General features: G+C 29.7%; 1 protein-coding gene, 1 long non-coding RNA gene and 1 pseudogene across 3 annotated transcripts; 2 read left to right on the top strand and 1 right to left on the bottom strand.

Annotated features, from left to right (window-relative positions):
• The first annotated feature begins 3,393 nt into the window (after window positions 1-3,393).
• On the top strand, window positions 3,394-7,319 carry LOC137816071 (DEAD-box ATP-dependent RNA helicase 57-like; annotated as a pseudogene). Its single transcript, XR_016516957.1, has 11 exons — window positions 3,394-3,645; window positions 3,733-3,876; window positions 4,022-4,113; window positions 4,237-4,360; window positions 4,509-4,589; window positions 4,680-4,910; window positions 5,378-5,572; window positions 5,679-5,769; window positions 6,193-6,315; window positions 6,589-6,739; window positions 6,858-7,319. The product of XR_016516957.1 is annotated as a DEAD-box ATP-dependent RNA helicase 57-like (transcript).
• A 1,462-nt stretch (window positions 7,320-8,781) lies between these two features.
• Window positions 8,782-11,422, top strand: IRX9 (Nucleotide-diphospho-sugar transferases superfamily protein). Its single transcript, XM_068617177.2, has 3 exons — window positions 8,782-9,715; window positions 9,927-10,158; window positions 11,037-11,422. The coding sequence occupies exons 1-3, from the start codon at window positions 9,048-9,050 to the stop codon at window positions 11,166-11,168; spliced, it is 1,032 nt and encodes a 343-aa protein (XP_068473278.1). The 5' UTR covers window positions 8,782-9,047; the 3' UTR covers window positions 11,169-11,422.
• A 9,826-nt stretch (window positions 11,423-21,248) lies between these two features.
• LOC137816203 (uncharacterized) lies at window positions 21,249-22,480 on the bottom strand. Its single transcript, XR_011081782.2, has 3 exons — window positions 22,326-22,480; window positions 22,101-22,175; window positions 21,249-21,324 (listed from the first exon to the last, which is right to left on the bottom strand). It is a non-coding gene; the product is annotated as an uncharacterized LOC137816203 (long non-coding RNA).
• Between the last annotated feature and the right edge of the window lie 2,143 nt (window positions 22,481-24,623).

Genomic DNA, 24,623 nt, shown 5'->3' with positions numbered 1-24,623 from the left:
CATTTTGATGTTGACGTATATTTTAAAAAATTAGTCTTTTAAAAGAAAGAAATAAGTTATACGATTAAGTATTACTTTATATAAAGTTAATTTATTTTAAAATCATCTTAAATTCATAATTTAAATAAAAAATAAAATTTATAAATTTAAATAATAATATTTTTCTCATCAATAATTTTACTTCAGTCTTGAAACGAAGCGAATAGATCAAATTGAGTGGAGGAGTACAAGGTCCAAATAAAACAAATGGAATGGATCTAGTACAATATACTTTTCTTTATTTTTTAAAATATCATCATTTTGAATTGGCACCCAATTGTAAACATGAAAAGACTAAATTGCCCTTAATGAACTTGACATTAGGTTAGTGAAAGATTTGTACCCAATACATGCACCCAACATTTTTCTCTTCTTCGTTTCTCTAGTGAACCTTACGACGCAACACTCATCTTCGTCTGTCACAACCACAATGTCGCACGCAGCACCGTCGTAGGAGCACCACCGTTGTAGGCAGAGCAGGAGACCTCTGAGTCAGCGAAACCCAGGAGTGAACTTCGAAGAAGGAAGCATCATCGGAGAAGACAAGGTAAGTGCTGCAAATCTATTTATTCAAAATTCATTTATGCCTGCGAATATATTCATCCAGAACTCATTTGTGCCTACCGGATATATTTATCCGAAATTCAACTTTGGATACTGGATATATTTATCCGGAATTGATGGTTTGAGTTATGGATATTTTCATCCGTAGGGTTTTTCACCAAAATGGTGTTTTTTTTTTCATATTTACGTAAATGGACAAAAGTAGAAAAAATTACAAAAATAGGCAATTTTTGGTCAAAGTTGTCAATGGTGTAGGCAACATCAATTAAATTTGTTCATCTCCTCACTTTTTATTTTTTAATTAAAGTTTCTAACTGGGTTGACAACTTCAATGTAAATAAAATTGGATACTGAATCGGCAATTTCACTCAATTGAAGTTGTCAATCCAGTTGGCAAGTTCAGTTGATTTTTTTAAAAAAAGAAATGATAATTAATATTTTTTGAAGTAAAAATATATAGTTAAAATTTTTAGATTATTATAATATCAAAATGTAATTTAATTTAATTTAAGAAAATGGTATATAAAGTTGAAGAATTAAAATTACTTTTTTTACAATAATTTTAAATAAATTGGGTTAAAAATGAGTTGTGTGATAAATTAAAATATTTAATTTTTTTTAAATATTGTTAAAGTTAAAAATACACTTATAAAAATGTGATATGATTTATGTATAAATTTTTAGATTATCTAATATATGAAAGTATAAATTATATAATATGTAAAAAGTAATAATATACATGTATTTATGTAAAATAAATGTATTAAAAAACAAATGAAAATATTGAATAGAAGTCATTAAAAGAAGATGATATTAAAATATTTGATAAGAACAACATTACAAATGATGATTCTACGGTCTAAATGGACAATTTCCTCTGTTATGACCTTCATTGCGATAGTAAGAACATTTTTTTGGCTTGTTTTGAATTGGTTGATCCATTTCATTATGCAAACGAGTTGTAATTGGTCGTCTCGAGTTTTTACGTGTCGCATGTGGGGGTCAGGTATGAAATTTGGTCTGGTATAAGTAGACCAATAATCCTCGTTTCGAACGGGATGAAATTCAACTTGATATGCCTTTCTAATCGTGTGGAGGTTGTAAACCGGATCTCCATTGGCACCCTCCCTCATGATGTATGCACCGAGCGACATATATGTCTGGCTTTGATTCCACGACAACAAATTTGTAACCGTTGTCTATGTGGTATTGTTTTATGGCATTCAATGTTGCCTCCTTTGACAATAAACACATGTGCTCATTGAGGTCGCGGTCAATGTTATGTTCGGATTGACTGCCAAACGGAATATACTGTGAAGAAGATCTGTTGAACTGATCTTCATCATCCAAATCAAAGTCGTAGTTCTCTCCATCTTCACTTATGTCGTCCACGATGTCTCTAATTATTGGTTCTTCATGTTCGCTTAGTGACGTTCCACTGACATTCCACGTGTCCATCTACATTTTAAAAGAAATAAAATTACCTTATATATATATATATATTATGTGTGTGTTGCCTAAATAGGAGGAAATAAGATGATAAACAAGAATGTATTACCTTGACAATTTTGTTTGAACTTTGCACTAGAAGGAGAAAATAATGTGTCCCACAAACTTTCTCCATAATTTTTTTTACTTGGATACAAGAATTAAGACAAGAACATGTGTTGAACAAAGGATGAATGCATTTGTGTAGAAGACTCCATTGTTGTTCTATTATATAGCAAATGTTGTGTCGGAATTAAATATAATTTTAACATAATTATTAAAATTTGTATTGAGAAGTCCAATCCTCAGCAATCAATCTCTGTGACATTTCTGTATAGAAAACCATCACGTGTGTATAGAAAACCATCACGCCAAGCTACACTTTGTTTCATTTATTTATTTCCAATTTCATAACAAAGAAGTTGCCTTCACCATTGGTAACTTGAGAAAAAGTTGCATTCAACATTGGCAACTTCTATTCAAAGTTTCTTTCATGGTTGACAACTTTGCATAGGCACAAAATGGAGAAGTTACTCACACTATTGCAACTTTAATTACAAGGACATGCAGCACAACTTGATTTTCTCACAAGGAATGTTTTTCTTCCACAAAACACATGTCAAGCTACACTTTACTCACATGGCTACATAGAGATTCTTTTGGGTACAATGTCCCAGAGATTCCCTTGACAATTCACACTTATATTCATTGATTTGGTGAATTTAAAGTTTCAGGAACTCTATTTAATAGAGTGATATCTCATATCCAATTCACGCGGAATCACCCACGCTCATTTCCTATATTTTTTTAGTTTTAATAGTTTTAATTTTAAAAATTATTATTATATAAAAAATTTAATTTTAAAAAAAATCAACTAAACTTGCCAACCGAATTGGCAACTTCAATGGAGTGAAATTGCCAAACCAGTATCCAATTTTATTTACAATGAAGTTGTCAACCCAGTTAGAAACTTCAATTAAAAAATAAAAAGTGGAGAGATTAACAAATTTAATTGATGTTGCCTACACCATTGGCAACTTTGACCAAGAATTGCCCATTTCGGTAATTTTTTCTACTTTTGTCCATTTACATAAATATGAAAAAAAAAATACACCATTTTGGTGAAAAAACCTTCATCCATAGCACATTCCATATATTCTGGATATTTTCATCCATAACACATTCCATGCATTCTGGATATTTTCATCCGTAGCACATTCACAATTCAATATTTTCAAAAGTAAAAAAGACAAAACATAATAGAATTTAAAAAAAACGTCCGGTGCAATCACAATTGATCGGGGTGCAGAATCAATTGTTAGACAAACGCACTTTGTGGAGTAGTTTTGGTTTGGTTGCTTTCCCTCAAAAATTTGCAGAAGACAGTACTGGCCGCAGGGAAGTCGAAGAAGGAACTGCAACATCGTGACTCATTACAGAAACCCCTAAATCTTCTCTTTCTTCTAATTGTCAATGGCCAGCGACTCGTCGTTTTTGTTTTCCGGCATTCGTTTCAACAGAAAGAAGTTCGGCGTCGATATCGCCAGGTTCCAGGTACAGCTCTCTCTTATCGTGCATACGCTTATTCACTGTTACACCACATACTATTAATAACTGTTATTTTCCGTTGATTTTGAAAAGAAAAAGGAGAGCGATACTGATTCGACGAAGATTTCGAGCGTTGCCGAAGACGAAAGCGCGAAAAGTAGGGAAGCAGTAGAAGAGAAAACAACGTCCACGAAGAAGAGGAAGCGCAAGGGAAACTCTTCCGGTATTCACATTCTCGTGCTTTATTTATACTATGCTATCTCTTGTATTCAACGTTTCGTATCTCATTTACTCGAGGTTTCTTTTCTGTGTTGTGCGATTTGCGTAATTATAAGTGTTAGTAAATTTGTGCAATGGTTTTATATTTTGAATCATTTTTCAGCGGGACGCGATATTCAGAAAGCAGCACAACATTCATGTCTCTGGTTATAATGTACCGTCTCCTCTTCAAAGCTTTGACGAGTTGAAATCAAGGTATCTTTCGTGAGAATGCTATGTTATCTCATTTCAGTAATATCTTTTATTCCCTTTGCTTCTCTTTCTCGTATTTGGTTTACAAGAAAGGGAGGATTCGGAATCTTAATGAATTCTTTGCAGATATAACTGTCCATCGTATTTGTTGCGCAATCTGAAGGAGCTTGGATTCAAACTACCAACGCCTATTCAAAGACAGGCTATTCAGTACTTTTAGATGTATGGATTTTATGTTAATTTACTTGTGGTATAAGTATTTTTCATTTGGTTTTCTGGTCTTTAGGAAACTGTTACTAAAGTTCGATCATGATTCATATGCAGTTTCTATTTTCCTTGGGATAGGTATTAACTTAATATTGTTTTAACTGTTGTATTTCTTCAATTATTTGGGATAGGGTCGTGAATGCTTTGCGTGTGCACCAACTGGTTCTGGGAAAACCCTTGCATTTGTATGTCCAATGTTTATGAAGCTTAAGGTTTTGTGCTTATTTTCTCCACCTGTGTTTGCAGTTCCCATTGTCCTGTGTACTCGGTTCGAATAATATAACTTCTTTTATTTTTTACAGGACCCAGAAAAAGGTGGCATTCGAGCTGTCATCCTTTGTCATACCCGTGAATTATCTGCTCAAATATTTCGAGAGTGCAAAAAGCTTGGTAAAAGATTTTTTTTTTTGTATTAAGTTAATGACTAAAAATCTCTTAAGAAATGCTGATTTTTCAAAGTTTCCATGTGATATAATATCTACACCACTCCGATTACGTTTGGCTATCAAGAAGAAGAAGATTGATCTCAGCAGGTCTGATGATACATTTGTTTTGTTGATTTAAACTTGAAATCCTTAAAATACTAATCAAGTAATCATTACAGACTTGCAGTATAAGCATCTTTTATCCACAAATATTTTATCATGAATACTTATATAGATGGTTTATTGTTACTCTCTTGCTCTCGTATTATTATACCACAGTTTTTTATCATAATAATTGGTTGAGCTATGGTTTATTGATTATCAATCAATTGCACATTTGATGTGAAATAGTTTCCCTGGATGGAATGTATGATAACCTTGGGGGGACCATTTTCCTGGTAGTATCCATTCCTTTTGATTGTGGTTGTATTAAAGTGGCATGGTCTAACTGCTGCCACTTTTAGATGTAACTTACAATTGTGTCTAGAAAGTCAGTAGCAGATATCTGATAAGATTTATTCAATAGCTCGTTGTATTGATATTTTTATTTCTTCCAACTATTTTGGGTGCTTCAGAGTTGAGTATCTTGTCCTCGATGAATCGGATAAGCTTTTTGAGCCTGAATTATTCAAGCAGATTGATTCTGTTCTGAAGGCATTCTCCAACCCATCAATCATACGCTCACTTTTCTGTGCTACTTTACCTGATTTTGTTGAAGATCGAGCTCGAGAACTTATGCATGACGCTGTTCGTGTAATTGTTGGCAGGAAGTAAGTTAAATGCAAAACATTTACAAACATGATACTCCAGAGCATATACTTAATACAGTTTTAGTTAACATTATTTTATAGATGATGTCTAATGCATTTGGATCAGGAATATGGCTTCTGAAACGATAAAGCAAAAATTGGTTTTTACTGGAAGTGAAGAAGGATAACTTTTTGCAATTCGTCAAAGTTTTGCAGAGGTAAATGGCTAAACTAATTCATTGGATAATAATGCTAGTCAGTCCAATTTTCTTATGCTTCTAGGGGTTGTGTCTCGCAGTTAAACATTAGTTGGTGTAGGTATGTTTAAAAGAAATTGGAATTGTCCCTACAATTTACTATTAATATATATTTTCCTATTATTATTCTTTTTTGTAGACTCATTTCTGTTACTGATTGTGCGCTCTGCATGTATGTAATTAAGCGTTTTGTTTATTCTAGGTTTGGTGTTAAATAATGTGTCTTGAAGTTAATATAGACTTGGAATGTTTAATTATATATCACTTACCTTCGCTTAACTAACTTGCAAAATGCATATAATATTGCAGTCCCTCGTATGAGATATATTGGTATTTTTTAGTTGCTTACCTTCTGCCCTTCTTATTTGCTGCATCATCTTGTTTAGTCTAAATCCTCCAGTATTGGTCTTTCTCCAAAGCAAGGAACGAGCCAAGGAGCTGTATGGCGAACTTGCATTTGACAACATTAGAGTTGATGTGATTCATTCTGATCTGTCTCAACAAGAGGTAGTTAGAACAACGCAAGATATTTATTTCAAAATACATAGAAAATTTGCAACATTCCCCTTCCTCTCCAAAAACATCAAAATGAAAAGAAAACTGATAAGTGTGTGACTAAGGTCTGATTTTTAATATTTTAATGAAGATGATATTCCCTATGTTATGACTACTATTTGTTAATATTTCTTTTATCATCGGCATAGGTACTCCAATTCTAAATCATACTTTTTCATTTAGCAGTGTTTTTGTGATTTATAAATCTCATACATTTTTATGTAGCGAGAAAATGCTGTTGATAACTTCAGAGCTGGAAAAACATGGGTTTTGATTGCTACTGATGTGGTTGCCCGGGGCATGGATTTCAAAGGTGTGAACTGTGTGATCAATTATGATTTCCCTGATTCTGCCTCCGCATATGTCCACAGAATTGGTATGTGCAGCTATATTAATTTTGCTTTAGATTTACAGTTTGTATTATCCTCATGGAGGCTTTTGTTTCCTAAATCCACGAATTATTATTATTTGCTAACATACTTTGTTTTCATTAGGTCGTTCTGGCAGAGCAGGGAGGACTGGAGAAGCGATTACTTTTTACACAGAGGAAGACATTCCATTCCTGCGGAATGTTGCTAATCTTATGGCAGCATCGGGCTGTGAAGTTCCATCCTGGCTCATGGAGTTGCAGAAAAAGAAGTGGAAGAAGCACCGGCCCAAAAGAGATTCAATCTCAACAAAACCAGAAACAGCATAGAATGGGTGAACATGAGTTTAACCCTGAAATTTCCTGTACTATTTATATGTTAATGTGTTAAGATTTCTTCATTACCCACCATGAAAAGGGAAAGGAGTGGAGTAGGAATGTGACCGAGAGAATCATGTTTTAGGTTTATTCATTACAGAAGCTGGCAGTGTTGCCTAAAGTCTAAACCATGTCATAGACTGCCGAAAATATCTTCTTACAGCTCTTTGAGGCCATTTTTCTAACAGTTGTATGCAAAAGAACTGCATTCTAAAATTTGAAATTAAGTGTGGAAAAGGGTGAATGCGCACTAATGACACATGAAAATAGTTTAATAAATGAACGCAGAAAATTCGCCTTCCAAATTAAAGTTTCCTACAATAAAACAATATAACTGAAAATAACGTACCTCGAAAGAAAATCTCTGCTATCTGTATAAAACACAAGTAATAAGCAACACTTTTGTTCCTTTCGTGTTACCAAAGAACCATAATAATGATTTTATATTCTCTGTTTTGATATTTGTTTTGAAATTAAGAAATTTAGTTAGTATGATAGTAGACTTATATAGATAGATAAAACATTTCCTAAAAGTAGTCTGATAAAAAAATGGAAACAAATTTGAGCTACTCATCAATTCACTTCAATATAATATAATAGATTTTCACCTATATTCTTTCTTCTCACAAATATAAAGATGACTGAATAGTAAATTTAAATTCTTGTATTACTTTATAACTTTAAAAGAAAAGAAAAATCTTATTGAAGTCCCAATATAATAGTAACTAGGAAGTATTTTTTTTAGCATATAAGACTTTAAATAGTATTAAAAAATAAAAAACTATTTCAACCTCGTTTATTAAACTAAATTTTAATTTCAAATCTAAGCTTAGAAATCAAAAACAGAAAAATTGCAACCACCCAAACAGTTCTTAAAATCTTAAAACCAATCAAATAATATTCATATCAATAGTCAATTACATTTAAACCATCATAAAATATTAAAGAATTTTTAACAAGTATACTCCGCCATTAATAAAATAAATATATTTAGATTAAAATAAAATTCATTATAGTACATTTTCTCAACTTAAAAAATTCAATTACAAAACTTAATCTTCTTTAATAGGGGAAAGTATATTTTTTTATTTTTCTTCTGTTTTTTAATATTCGAGAAGGGAGTTCATTTTATTCTTCTTCTTGTTGTTTTAATATATAAAATTCGCCTAGTGCAAATGCCCGCGTGCAAGTGTACATTTCTTTCTCCAAAGTCAAAATTGCATGTTTGTAACGGGCTTAAGTGAAAGATGATCTCACACACGCACCACTTCCCAAAGTCTGATCTTGTGGACTAGTTTTACAGATCTAAACCCACCCACCCCATTACAATAACTCTATAAATAACTGCCACAAGATTCATTATGCTAGTAAAAAATATTTTTATGATCCATAATTTTTTGTCAAAAATCATAGTTATTCAGAGAAGAGATCCCAAAGTCATTGTAAAATAATTTTTTTTCTTGAGATTCTTTGTTAGGAGTAGTAGTCAACCTCAAATTAAAAAAATTAAAAATCCTAACACAATGCGCTTGAATACTAATATTAGTTAATTGGCATGGTACAACACATTCTTTATGGATGGATGGGTGCCATCCCAACTGCTATTTGGTGTAGATAACAACCCTTGGTCTCACACTATCTCTTTTTATGCTTATTTTTATTATATTACTTTTACTTCAAGGGACAACCAAGTGAAGCCACCCTCCTATGAAATGCCTCCAAACGAAAAAGCTAAGCATTCAGTTTGGCAGTACCAATCATAATAAGCTCAATAGTTGCAACATTTTGCTTAACAAAAATGTGGTACCCTTAAAGCACCTAAGTTTATATTACATCAATTCCACTACCCTTCTCTTCATTCTGTGCCCCCATCTTGTCATTTAATTCCACCCTGAAGATTCTGCTTCAGGTGGTCAATTAAAGAGAGGTTTCAAAGAAGATGGGTTCACTAGAAAGATCAAAAAAGAAAGTTCTTCTATGGAAGAAGGCCATGCTCCATTTTTCCCTATGTTTTGTGATGGGATTTTTCACAGGCTTAGCTCCAACAGGTAAATCTTCTCTCTTTTCCACCAAAGTTGCTGTTTCGAATAGGACTCAGTTTGCTCCACAACCTGTTGAAATGTCACACCTCACAACAAATGTCAATAGAAGTTGGATAGCTCCTCCTCCAGTCACCATGCCCATGAAACCTACAATCCTTGAAACTGAAAAGAAAAAAGCAACACCCAAGTTAAAAGAACAGCCCCAGTTGAAGCCTAGAAGACTCATAATCATTGTGACTCCAACAAGCACAAAACTACCCCACCAAGCAGTGTTTTTGAGAAGATTGGCAACTACTATAAAGCTTGTTCCTCAACCATTGCTGTGGATTGTTGTGGAAGCAAAAACAAATTCCACAGAACTTCCTGAGATACTGAGGAAAACTGGCATCATGTATAGGCATGTTGTTTTCAAGGAAAACTTCACTGAATTAGAAGCTGAACTGAATCACCAGAGAAATCTCGCACTCAAGCACATTGAGCACCACAGACTCAACGGCATTGTACACTTTGCTGGCCTTTCTAATGTCTATGATCTCCAATTCTTCCATCAGCTTAGGGATATTGAGTATGATGTCTTCCCTTTGTTTGCTATACTAAGTTTAGTAAATAATTATTTACATTATATATTTGGACCAATTTTTATGTTGAAGGCAAGTGAAAATTGTTTTGGTATACCACACAAACAAGGGTGGTAATAACAAATTAACAACAATGCATTATATGTCACTCCTCCATGCTGGTTTTTCTAACAAGTATTCATTTGATTTGGTACACAGGGTGTTTGGAACATGGCCAACTGCATTGTTAGCTGCACATAGGAAGAAAGTGAAAATCGAAGGACCTGTTTGCGATTCATCACAAGTGATTGGTTGGCATCTAAGGAATATGAATAATGAAACTGATACAATCACTCCCCCAATTCATATTTCAAGTTTTGCATTTAATAGTTCCATCCTTTGGGACCCTGAGAGATGGGGTCGCACTTCCTCTGTTCAAGACACTTCTCAGGTCAACTTTCTAATTTATACCTTATCATCACCACTGTCCAATACTCTAAATTTTCAATTTTACTTTTACACAACTTTTTCTTTAGCCAGTTATTACCATTGTGCTACACACTTGGAACCTAAGCTTAACCACCCAAATTTAAACTAAGGAGAATTATAGAAATTAAGTTGATAGTTTAACAAAACAATGTTTATTATTTTCTTTAAAGCACATTAAGATTTTGATTTTAATAGATTTTATATTATTAACATAAAAAAATATTTATTTAGTATATTAATAATGGGTTAAGATTCTCTTCTTTTACTAAAAAGCTACAATTTCACTTATTAGTTATTAAAATAAATAAAATTAACTAACACGATTTTAATGTATTTATACGATTTTAGTATAATAAGATTTTAACGTACAACTTTAATTAGATTTTTTAAAATTTTATTTGTTTTGATAATTATATTGTGAAAATGCACTTAAATGTTAAAAATCTCCTAATGTTTGTCTTCATAAATTAGATTGGATGACTTGATATACAAACTTAGTTTGTTTTACTTAACGTTTTGCCAACCTCCAACTACTCACAGAAAAAAGCTTTGAGAAAAAAAGAGTAAGATATTAGGTAATATAATGACAGCATGATTGATTAGTTGAACTAATCAGAGTACTATGTATGAAGTGTTTTCTACTCTGGCACAAGATAATGCATGATGCTTCCTTATCCTCCAAGATAGATTCCACTTAAAGTTTCAATATTATCTCAATGAGAAAACGAAGTACACGATTATGCATCATTATCATCACCTACAAATAATCTCTACCAAGACTTTTCTTGCTTTTTATTCTTGTCCTTATTATTATCATCACTTTTTCTGTGTTTCTACTAGAATTCAATCAAGTTCGTGAAGCAAGTAGTTCTAGAAGATGAGGCTAAGTTAAAGGGAATTCCACCAGAGGACTGCTCCAAAATCTTGCTCTGGCGTTTCAATTTTCGTGCCCAAACCACCTCAAATCACTAATTTCTAGAGTTTAGTCCAAGCCTAAGGAGAAGAACACACATAAAATAACGAGTGTTGGAGCAATATAGAAATTGGCTACACATCAATTACTTTCCCACTACTATATAGAATTTATTCATTTTTTTTTCTCTCTCGTGGAAAGTTATCCTATGTTTAATTGTTTATAGGTTTTTTTACTCTTCCTGTTTTCGATTTTTAGTTAGCTTATGTAAGTGAGAAAAAAGTTTAAAGAATATGTGATATTTTTTTTAAAATAGTTCCCGAGTATATAGCCCCTTTAAAAAAATTGGATGATCAAATTATTGTATTTATGTCATTTGATTTGTGTGTTTTTATCTACACCCTTCATTTGATTTCGGAATGTATTCTGAAAATTTTAATTTGGAATACTTTTTGGAATTTAAAATTTTAATTTGGAATACTTTTTGGAATTTAAAATTTTAATTTGGAGTGTGTTGGAGGTGTTCAAGAAAATTGTGGGGTGCAGAAAGATGGAATCTTGTCCATGAAACAACTGAGTTGAGATTGAGTTTGGGCCTCTTCATTTGGACCCGAATATAGAAGTACGAAAATATGATTAGTATTTCTTCCTTCATCCTTACATTTTTCTTCCTACACTCTGCATTATTTGAAATACAATAATTATATTTTGATAATTTTAGGTGATTTCGGAATAAGGGTTATGTAAGAAAAGGTATTACCATAATAGGGAAAAAAAAACATTTCAGAATATTTTTTCTGGAACATATTTTTTTAATTTCTAAAATAATAAATTTAGAATTCATAAAATATGTTATGAAATGTATGTTTCGAAAATATTCTGAAAAAAGTAATTTGAAAGTAATTTTTAAAAAGAGTAAAATAGTTTTTTTTTTCGAGAATGATGGGGTGTAGGAAGGGAGAGAAGGGAGAAACACCCAAATATGATGAGGCTCATGAGTATGACAAAACCTTCGCTTTATTCATGGTTCAAAGTATGTAAGAATATTTATAAAAAAAAATCACAGTAGCTATTTAAGTCATTTCTGTAGTGGATAATACTTGAAGCACAGTTTTTAAATAAAAAAATGATATTTTTTGGGTGAAACAAAGTAATGCAACTCCTTGAAGGCCAGGTTGAAGGACAAACTTTGTAATTGGATACTGATAACATTCTCATCAAATTTTTGTAATTGGATACTGATATGTAAAAACATAGATTTCACATTTTAATAAATTAATATTTTACACATTTTAATAAATTAATATATATTTTTTTTTATTTAAAAATTTATTATATTATTATAAACAGTATCAAGTATATTTTTTTTACTGTGTCAACAAAGTTTTTCTTTTTGTCATTTGAGTTTTGTGTATAAATAAATAGAGATAATAATCCGGTCTAATACGTCAAGAACATCATTACATGATGAACTAATCTGTTATAGTAAAGTGGATTAAAAATTTGACTCAGATTAAAGAATAGGTCGACCCACAACATTTTTTTCAAATATTTTATTTTTAAAATTATATATATATATATATATAAATCATATTTAATCTTATAATTTTTTTAATTAATTTATATCTTAATAAGATAAATTAAAAAAATTATTATTTTATATATTTTAAATTATTTTATCCTAATTAATAATTAAAAATTAATTTTTAATTTTTAATCATTTGTTGCAATACTATTACATATTTATATTATTTAAATGATATGATTAAAATAAAAACAATATTTTTATTTTAAATTTTAATCCAAAAAAAATTACTAGAGAACAGGATCTCACATTTAACCCACTAGGTTGACATATTAGACAAAAACAATTAAGACAAAATAAAAATACCAACATACTTCACCCAAAAAACAAACTTAATATACCAGTGGTGTGACATCATCTGGAAGTTTTGGTTCAGTGTAGAGGAATTAGGGAAATTTTAAATTTAAATTGAAAATAAAAAAAATTATTTTGATAAGTTAATTCCTTTTTATAATTTATTAGTAACAAAACAAAATTATGTTCTTTATTTATTTAATTTTTAAAACAAATATCCGGTACAGTTGTCACGAGATATTTGCATCTTATCCAAATAACAAATTTTGTCACATGATTTTAGTTAAAGAAATTTTTGTTTTGTTATATTTTATGATATTTAAGATATTGTTGTATATCCAAAAATGTGACGATGGTAGTTGCTGTGGGGTATGGTTATCGACCATCTAGCATCTTATTTTCGACTAGCAGCCATCGTTCCATCGCCTTATCAATGAGTGCTCAAAACTTTCAAATAATCTACTATTGCTGCAAATCTTCCACAAGAAGAACGAATTTAAATGAATCATGTATAGATAACTCAATAAATTATAAATTGATATATAAAAGAGATTATTTCTTAAAATACTCAAAAAAAATTATTATTAATACATTACAGCAGTTGGAAGTGTACAATTGTAAGCATGTTCTTCTTATAGGTGTGTAAATTATTAATATAACTATGCCTGGGATTTGTTTTGTGTAAGATATATAACCATGATTAGGTTGTGTCTTTAAATTTTAAGAATATTGGAAATCCCGTTGAAAAAACGCTAATACAAAAAATTATTTAGTTGGTGAATGATTAATGAACGAGCTAAGTATTACGAATATGCACAAATGGAAGTAAATAAATTAAGATAGTAAATAAATAAAAAATGAAAGCGAATTGAAATACGAGCATAGCTTTCTAGTGCTTCTTCACGTGACTACACATCCCACCTTTAATGCGATTCAGCAGCAAAAATCATTCTTCACACCCAAATAACATTACTGCTCGTTATTTAAATTTGAATATTTTTAAATATTTTTTATTAAATAATTATTTTATTGGGTATCAAAATTTTGATATTTTTCAATTAATTCTTAGTATTTTGATTTTGTCCTTTAACTAAGAAGTCTGAGTGTTAATTTTTACTGTCATTATTTCTATCTTTTCACATGAAGAAAAAAAAGTTTAATGAAATTTTAAGTTTTTTTTTTTAAGATTTGAGTATTTTGAATTGAATTTCTATTAAAAGTATGTTATATATATATATATATATATTATTTTATTTTATTTTTTTTTAAATTATCATCATAAGCCATATTAAAATTATGTTATATTGAATGTTAAATTATTATTTTTATTTAGTTCATGTTGTTGACTGGGTTGCCATGATCATTTGATTTTACATTTTCAAGTAAAATATTATAATTTGAATAATAAAAAAATGAAGTTTTTGAACTCTGATTATTTTTATTGTATATTATTATTTCGTGTTTTCATATTATTGATTTGATTTTTATTTTAATATTTATTTTATGAAGTAAAATAATTTTATTTTTTATAAATAATTTTCCATAACTTTATTATTCTTATTAGTTAAGTTTATAGTGTTTCACTAGTCCGATTCATTTTAATTTGGTTCATCATTACCTGTCCAAAATGGAATAGATTAATCCGCCATAGTAAAATGAGTCAAAAATCTTCACTCTCCGTTAATTTTTCTTTTTAAATTTCTATTTTTAAAAATTATTATATATATTAAAAATATTTTTTATTTAATGATTTTTTTGTATATAAATTTTATTAATCATAAAAATTACTTTAAATATCAATAATTTTTTTATCTTTAAAATAACATCTAATTTAATTAGTTACTAATTATTTTTATCTCTAAAATTAATTTTTATTTAATAATTTTGTTTAATAAATTTATGATTCATGTTTTTTATTTTCTTATGCACAACTCGCTTAAAAAATCTAAATAGTCCTAAAATTAATTATTATTTAGACTATTTTAATCATTATTTAGATTTTTTATTGAGTTAATAATAAGATTAAATTCATAGTTAAAAATATACTTATTGATTTAATTATAGACTAATTTTAAAGTCGTCGTTATTTAACATTTATATTTTTCAGTTATTACCTTTACATTATTAGTTGCTAAAATATTGTTTTTAGGTTAAGTTTGACTAATATTTGCAACTCCGTTTGCAAAAAAATTCAAAACACTACTTAAAAAGTGCTTGCAATTTTAGTTGGAACGTTTAAAGAATTTATAAATTTAAATACCTTACCATTTGCTACTTAAAATTTATAATTTTAGTCATTATTTTGATCATTATTAGTAATTAATTACTTAATTACTTATCCTATATTTGCATTTCCTTAATCAGCCATGCTCCGATAATGTCTAATATAGTATATTAAAAATAATTAAATAAAATTCAATACAAATTAAAATTGACGAGACTCAAATGATAATGGTCTTATATTATTTCATTATCAATATAATTATCACAAGTATCATCTTGGAATCATCTAAGTAGTGGTATGTATTATTTTAATTTTCTTTTTCATTTGTTTCCTTTGCAACAAACTCAACATTTAATTTACCTAACTTATTTACATAATAGACTTTCAAAGTGTTTAGTGAATGAAGTCTCCACTCAATCTAGCAAGCACGTATAAGTTTCTTCACATTCTTTCTAACAATCCCCAAATACACTTCATTATCATTAATATAGATAAAAAGAAAGATAATTGTGTCTTGTGTGACTTGCTATTTCACCTCGTTTAAACATTCATAATATTTCTCCTAAAAGTAAAAACAATATTATTTATAAAAGTTCAAATATCAGAAAAAATATCAGAAAGTTTTAGTAACAAGAAAAATAAATTTACTTTAGGAGACAATGGAAAGAAAGACAACAACAATTAACTTAGGAAAAAGTGGTTCAACAAAGAGTCCACTAGTGCTAAAACAAATTACAACTTAAATACAATAAAAACTAAGAAAATAGAGTAGAATTACACAATGAAAGTCATAACTATCAACTCCAAATGTGCATTAAAACTTGTAAAATACTAAGTATTTATAAATTTCTCCTTGTCTTTCCTAAAGTTTTCCAATAAATTTACATTTTCTAAGCCACAACATCTTAGTTAACAAAAAATTTATATTAACATAAAATAAAAATAAATAACAACTTATTCTTTATTTAAAGTTCTTATTTTAAATGTTTAATATTAAAATAAATTTTATATACTAGTGGAAAAGTATAAATCAATAACAACTTATTATGATGGTTATAGATTATCTGTCATAAAAAATGGTACAGTGACATTTTTTTAATGAAGAAGGCGTCGTTGGAAGCAGTGACAGTGGGGGAGGTGGCGTCCGCAACAGAGAAAGGGTTTTCTTCGATGTCGAGGCACAAGGATTTGAGGCACCCGAGGACGTGGTCAAAGGAGCAGTTATCCATCACTATCACCACCACGATTTTGATCAAACTTTCAGCACTCAACACTCTATTTGCAATTCGAGAATGAAAAGAGAATTTGGAATTGAAAAATCTGAGCACGATTAGGGACATGGTTCATGTAGAGAGTTTGTAGACAGAGAATAAGGAAGAGACTTTAGGGTCTGGAAAAACCTTTTCACTTTAAATTTTCAAAACATACTATGTCACTTAAAATTAGAAAGGACAATAATTAAGTTATTATGACGGTTTTAGAAACAAATGACATAATAAGTAGTCACTATGTCATCTTTAATTTTAACTGATATAATAAATTTAATGTTTATTACAAAAATGTCACCGTACCATTTTTTTATGAGAGATAATCTATAACGTCATAATATGTTGTCATTGATTCCTATTTTTCCACTAGTGTTAACTTGTGTGTGCGTGCATGCATGTGTGTGTATGTGCGTGCGTGTGTGTGTGAAGATTGATTTAGTAAAATCTTGTTAAAATGTTCCTAGACCGTTTAATTGGGATAAATCATCTAATGTTTCATATACAACTTCTATCATATGTGGTAGATGATATGAGTAGATTGTCTACTTTCTTAGTGTCTATTAAGCTCTATACCATTTGGTGAAATTGTCTAAGTGAATTGCTAGCTTAATAATAAGAAACATTATTCACGTGTCTTCATTATTAGTCTAGCATGTTTCACGTGTGTTAATTATGATAACATTTATGCATGAATAGGATTTTTGTATCATTAGTAGAAGTTAACATTGGAGTTGCACTCTAGGTGAGAGAAATTATTAAGTTTTAATCTTATAATATAGTGATTTTTTTCATGGGTGCAAATTAAAGTTCATTAATATTTCAATTGAATCAATGTTTGGGTGTTTCTTATTGTTTATCTTCTATCTACTATATTTATGAGTTTCTCTATTATCATTCTCTATTTGTGTGATAAAGGATCTAGAATGAATTTGTCTCCTCTAATTCCTTACGAAAATGGTGAGGTGAGCATGGAACCAATCATCATGACTTCTATAAAGTATGACGTTTAGAGATTCACTAGTTTGGACAATTTTGGATCTACGTGCTCTTTTGATTCAATAAAGTCTCCTCAAAGCTTTGAAAGGTGAATCCAAGTTTGATGCATCCATGATGAAAAAAAGGACAAAAAAACGTTGTTAGAGAAGGCTAACAACGAAAATGTTCTTAGTCTCGATGATAAGGTATTGATGCAAGTCTCAAATAAGAAAACCAAAATAAGACTATGGATTAAGCTAAAAACCTTATACATGACGAAGTTCTTGGTGAACAATATGTGTCTAAAGCATGTGTTGTACTCATATAAAATGAGTAGTGAAAAGACAATTAGCAAACAAGTGGGTGAATTTAACAAGTTGATCCTTTATCTATATAATATTTATGTGCTAATTGATGATATGATCAAACATTGTTATTCCTATGTTCATTATCTTAATATGCGTGATCATATTAAGGAAATTTTGTATAAAAGAACTTTTTCAAGAAGAGATTGGTTCTACTCTTAACTTGAAAGAGTTGAAGTTAATATTTAAAAATATTAATAATATATATAATTGTTATATATATTTATATATATAATTGATTTGGTTAGATTAACGAAGATTAATAAGTTATTATTTAGTTTAATATCAAGTTTATATTTAGTTATACTTTTAAAAATATAAACATTTTTGTTAGAAAAAATAGTTGAGAAAATAAAAACATTTCATTAATTTTTAATAATTATATAAAATTAAAAAAATATAATTAGTTAAAAACAAATATTAAATATAATAATAAACTAGTATTTTATTAAAAAAATTGTTTATAAATTTACTACTTTTTCTTTCTCTCGTACTCTCTTCTCTTTTTTAAAACTTTTCTTACAACTCATTATAAATTACCTAAATCAAATACGCCTAATAATCAGGAAACAAAACATTGTTCTCTTCAAAATGGATCAATTTTCAGCACTCTCTTTTTTCTCAAACAAGTTAGTGGTTTTTGGCCCACGTAATTTGGTGCAATTAACCACCATCTTACATTTCACAACAACTCTTTAATTAAATTAAGACAATATTATGCCTAAAACATTTGCCTATAAAATGAATGCATAAATAGGAGATGCCTATTAAATTAACAAGAAAAAACCTTTTACCAGTAAAAGATAGTAGTAATCAATATTTTGAAATGGTGACGAACCCTATCACTCTCCCACTACCATAATTTGATGTTAAGTTTCACAATTTCGTAAGCATTTATGTTCAAAACGTTCTTCCTACCATAATATTAAAACCAACTTGACTTGGCTACTCTCCATTACCAACTTCATTTAATCAAATAAAACTCTCTTTTTTTTCCATTAATATACAATTCAAGAACTAGGAAAAAGAATGTGATTCAGTCATTTTTTGTACACAATTTATGGAATTGTTTAGGCATGTAGATAGATATAGGAGTTTGTTCAAGAAGCTATGCCATTACCAATTAAACTAATCCTACTACAAAAAATACAATATAAACTCTTCTATTATAATGCAAGGAAAGTGAGGAGAACATGAAAATGTAATAAATCCTTTCAATGAAACAATAATTCTTGATTTTTATTTGAATGAATAAGTGAAGTAGGAGTACTCCAACTTTAATTGGACTCATGAACAAAGAGATCTGACAAATTAAATTTGACATTTGTATTTAAATTAATACATTTAAAACCCTTGATTTTTTATTTTTTTTAAATTATTTATAACTTTATTAATATATTTTTCAAAATCTTCTTAAAAGTATGCAAACAAAAATTATTTCCCAAAGATCTTTTAATTGTATGTTATAAAGAGAGTAAATATATATATATATATATATATATATATATATATATATATATATATAAACCGTGATAATGTTTATATATTTTATTACCGTGTGTCTTATTATTTTAATTTCTATAAAACTGTAAAGTTTTTGACAGAAATCCCTCGTAATTTGAAATTTGTTAAAGTTCCCATTATTTAATTTAAAAAAGACACATATTTGTTAACTAAACTTTGCCATATAACTCAATAATGAATGTCATAAGTTAGAAATACAAATTAAAAATAGGGATGTAAATAAATAAAAAAATCAAAACAAAAACAGTAATTATTAAAATGATATTTTCAGACATCTCTAATTTTATATTATAACTTTATTTTCGATAATAAAGTTATTTTAATAAAAATTTGTTAAATTCTTTAAATCATATAATATTAAACGGTTATCAAATTACCTATAAATATATAATTAATATAATATATAGAATACAAATTTAGATTATTAATTTATATTTTGATTATTGAATATATTTTATCCAAAACTCTTAATTTTGTTAATTCCTATACAATGAACGTATGAATTGAATAAACTTTTGATATCGAGTTTGTATAAACTTGAAATTAGCATACTATAAAAAGTTCTTCAATAACTTCATTTTATCAACTGGGTTGAACACATTTTTTTTATTTACTAATTTAAAAATGAATGGGTGAAACTTTGAATTTGAGCCTCGTACCTATTTGCATATACAATCAAGTGGTTAAATTACTTAATTAGGTTCAGACACTCATAGCACCTATTTTTCTCTATTGTGATAGATATAAGTTTTTTTTTTATCAACAAGGTGATAGAGATAAGTCGACGCATAGTCACTAACCTAATTAAATTCAATTCATTTTTTTTTACATATATATATATATATATATATATATATATATACGTTTAAGCCAACAAAATCCTACAAATAAAATGGTAATATTTTATTTAAAAAACAAAATAATCTGTGGAGTTTTTTTTTTTCTTTTGTCGATTTTTTTTAGATTAAATTAGTTTTGAAACGATAACTCGAAACTAATTTATCACCATAAACTCTATCTTTACAAGATTAACTACTTTTTAGTTGAAAACTTATATACAGTGGTCTTGATGTTTTTAGGTGTTACTTATTTTTATAAATTTCTAATAATTTGTAATGTTGATGTTGCACAATTAATCAAGTAAATACAACGCGTTTAGAGGAATAAAATTCAATATATTAATTGTTCAATTTATGTTATTTTAGATGAATAGTTAGTTTATGTTTTATTTAATGTTTTGTTAGTGCATTTTACATTAGCTGTTATTGATGGTTATTATTAATTTTTATTGATTTTTGAAATACGTTTTTCCAGTTGATGCTTCAGTGTTGAATTTGAATTCAAATAATGAAAATTATTGTTTTAAATTTGATTTCATAACTTAATTATATTCCAAATTTTATAAGAGCTATGATATTATAAATATGTTTAATAAAACAATTTTATCGTTAATTCGTAAAGTTTATATTTTAAGAATAAATATTTAATAACTAATAATTAATTTTAATTATGACGTCATAGAATTTGGACATATATTAAGTCTAATTATTAAACTATGATTGAAATAATTAAAAATGTTAGAATTAAGTATTTAAATTTAAATTTGAATCCCACTGTTTATCCAACTCAACCTATAATATATATTTTGTGATTGAATATTTGAGACAATTTAACCATCTCAATAACATATTATAATTCAATCTAATGCAAAAACTATGTGAGAAGGTCTTTACTAATAATTGTGATTTTATTAATGGGCAATTCCTCAAAAAAAATTCTTTTTGTGATGGTAAAAGTGTAACACCCCATAATTTACATATAACTATTACAATAAAAGTTCTACAAGTTTCTATACAAACTTGGAGTTTTTCAAACACATTCCTAATACATAATTAGGATTTATAGAAATACAATTTACATATCCACAACTCAAAATAAGACTCTGAACCCTCTAAGGCTCTCCTGCACCTGTATGGTCATCTGCTCGTGTACATAGTACAGTCATTGCAGTTCAAACACAACAAGAAAAGCAAGGGTAAGCTAGTAAAAATAGAATTTTATAATATACACAATTAAATCAAAAGAGAAAACCAAATTACATGATCAATTTCTCAAATTATTCAACTTTCTTCAAATCTCAAGAATAAACAATCACATAGATCTCACATGGATCTACACATCCAGAATATTCAACAAACAACATCTTCCGGAAGACCCGTATTAAGTAAGTCCTACCAGAGACTAACACCTGATCCGAAGATTACCAGCGAATCCAACAGAAAGGATCAGGGTAAGTTCAATACAACCCAAGCCGTGCATCTCATATGTCACGGTGTGCATGAACTCCCCCATCAGCTTCTCACCACCTGATATCTTAGTCTATGTGACTTAGATCATCAGTGAAGCTCGGAGATCTCTGTTACCACATAGGCATCAATACTTAATACACAACAAACATCAGTCCATACATTATCCCAAATGTATGAATTCAATTCCATACCATCCCGTCATACAATATCATTCCAAACACGATCCACAACATTCAAAAACGTAATTAAAATAAAAAAACAACACTTAAATATTAAACCATCAAAATATAATATTTTTACAAATTTAAATAATATATAAACAAACAACCCAATATATATAACACACAACATCCCTGCAAGAAAAATTGAATATTGGGACCACGTCCCTTCCGCATTCAGATATTCTATCCTAGGGTGCTATAAAAAATTAAATTTAGCTTCCCTTACCTCAATTGCTTGCTTTCCAAGCAACTTTTAGAATTTTATTCCCCGCCGTTTGGATAAGCTTCAAGATTTACGGGCCTAATGCAAATTATCCAAACAGAACAAAATTTCAGTATATAATATAATAAGTTGAGAGGATTAAACTTCTCAACTGACCCCACCAAGATTGATGACTAAATCCTAAGGAAAACATAGAACAAAGGATATTTAGAGTAAAAATGAACTTACTCTGTTTGAAAATCTGATCGGGTAGAAATGTTCCTTAACTCCTCTGCTACAGCGTGGTATGATCAGATTCTAAAAAAGATGAAGTTTGGGAGAGAAAATTAGGAGAGAGGGAGAGAAAAGCATATGGAGGGAGAGAGAGAAAGAAAGAATGTGTGTGACGGGGCTGCTGCTTTTTTTTAAAAAAAGCGTTGTTACATTATCTCCAACTACAAAAATTTTCGTCCTCGAAAATGAACTTACCAAGAAAGAGGTTAAGGTATGATGCTCGTATCTCCTCTTCAATTTCCCAAGTGGAATCTCCAGATATGAGATCCCACAATACTTTCACCATGGGAATACTTCTTCCACGAAGTTGTTTCACTTGTGAATCTAAAATTCTGATTGATCTCACTTCAAATGACAGATTTTCTTTCACCTGGATAAAATCAGACTCTAGAATGTGGCTAGGATTGGGTACATACTTTCTTAGCTGAGATACATGGAAAATATTGTGAATGTTAGCTAAAGGAGGAGGCAAAGCAATTTCGTAAGCCACAGGGCCTATTCTCCTGAGAATTTGATAAGATCCTATGAACTTAGAAGTCAATTTCTAGGATTTTAGTGCTCTTCCTACACCAGTGAATGGTGTAACTCTTAAAAAGACATGTTCACCCGCAGAGAATTCTAAAGGTCTTCTTCTTTGATCTGCATAAGATTTTTGCCTGCTGAGAGATGTTTTCAATCTTTCCTGAATCATTTTGATTTTCTCATTGGTTTGTTGTATTAATTCTGGTCCAATTAACACACTCTCACCATCCTGAAACCAACACAGAGGTGTCCTGCACTTTCTTCCATATAATGCCTCGAAAGGAGCCATTCCTATGCTAGCTTGGTAACTATTATTGTAAGTGAACTCTACCAAAGGTAGAATTTCATCCCAACTGCCCAAATGATCTAACACACAAGTCCTAAGCAAATCCTCTAAGGACTGGATAGTTCTCTCTGATTGTCCATCAGTTTGAGGATGGTACGCTGAACTAAGTCTGAGTTTAGTCCCCAAAGCTTCTTGAAGTGTTTGCCAGAATCTAGAGGTGAATCTGGGATCTCTATCTGAAACTATGCTGGAGGGTACACCATGCAATCTGACTATTTCATCTATGTAAATCTGGGCCAACTTCCGCATAGAGATTCTCAAGTCTATAGGTAGGAAGTGTGTCGTCTTTGTTATCCTGTCCACTATGACCCAAACAGAGTCATGCTTCTGCAAAGTACGTGGTAAGTGGGTAACAAAATCCATTGAGATACTGTCCCACTTCCACACTGGAATGTCTAACTGATTTAACATGCCTCCAGGCCGTTGATGTTCAATCTTTGATTTCTGACAAGTCAAGCAAGCAACTACAAACTTAGCTACATCATTCTTCATGCCATGCCACCAATAAGACTTCTTGAGATCTTGATACATCTTGGTCATCCCTGGGTGTAAACTGAGTTTGCTTTTATGATCTTCAGATAACACTGTTTGCTTTAGTTCATTATCCTCTGGTATGCATATTCTATTTTTGAATCTCAAAATACCATCCAGTCCTAAAGAGAAGTCTTTAGCTTTGTCAGTATTTAATAAGCCCATGATGTTCTTCAATTTTGAATCTTCCAACTGCTTCTCCTTCACCTTCTCCAGAAATTCATTAGTTATAACAAGGGTATTACAACTAATGCAATTTTGAAGACATGGAAACCTCCAAATTCATACTCCTGAAATCTTCAATCAATGCTAACTCTCTAATCATAAGCGAAGACATTTGTATCTTTTTACGACTCAACGCATCTGCAACAACATTTGCCTTCCCAGGATGGTATATCAGCTGGAAATCATAGTCTTTTAAAAATTCAATCCATCTCCTCTGCCTCATATTTAACTCCTTTTGATCAAACAAATACTTCAAACTTTTATGATCACTAAACACATTAAAACTAACTCCGTAAAGAAAATGTCTCCATATTTTTAAAGCAAAGACAACTGCTGCCAATTCTAGATCATGAGTTGGATAATTTCTTTCATGCACCTTTAACTGACGAGAAGCGTAGGCAACAATTTTCTTATTCTGCATCAGAACACAACCCAATCCCTGATAGGAAGCATCACAGAAAACTTCAAAAGACTGATTGGTATCAGGGATTGTCAATACAGGAGCATTAGTCAACCTTCTTTTCAACTCTTCAAAGCTTTTCTCACATTGTTCAGTCCATGCAAAAAGGATGATCCTTTCTAGTCAATTGGGTCAAAGGAGCCACTATTTTAGAAAAGCCTTCTATAAA

Source organism: Phaseolus vulgaris, chromosome 1 (genome assembly GCF_051622355.1).
Source record: "Phaseolus vulgaris cultivar YP4 chromosome 1, ASM5162235v1, whole genome shotgun sequence".
In the NCBI taxonomy this organism is placed as follows: domain Eukaryota; kingdom Viridiplantae; phylum Streptophyta; class Magnoliopsida; order Fabales; family Fabaceae; genus Phaseolus; species Phaseolus vulgaris.
This window is presented reverse-complemented; position numbering and strand designations above follow the sequence as displayed.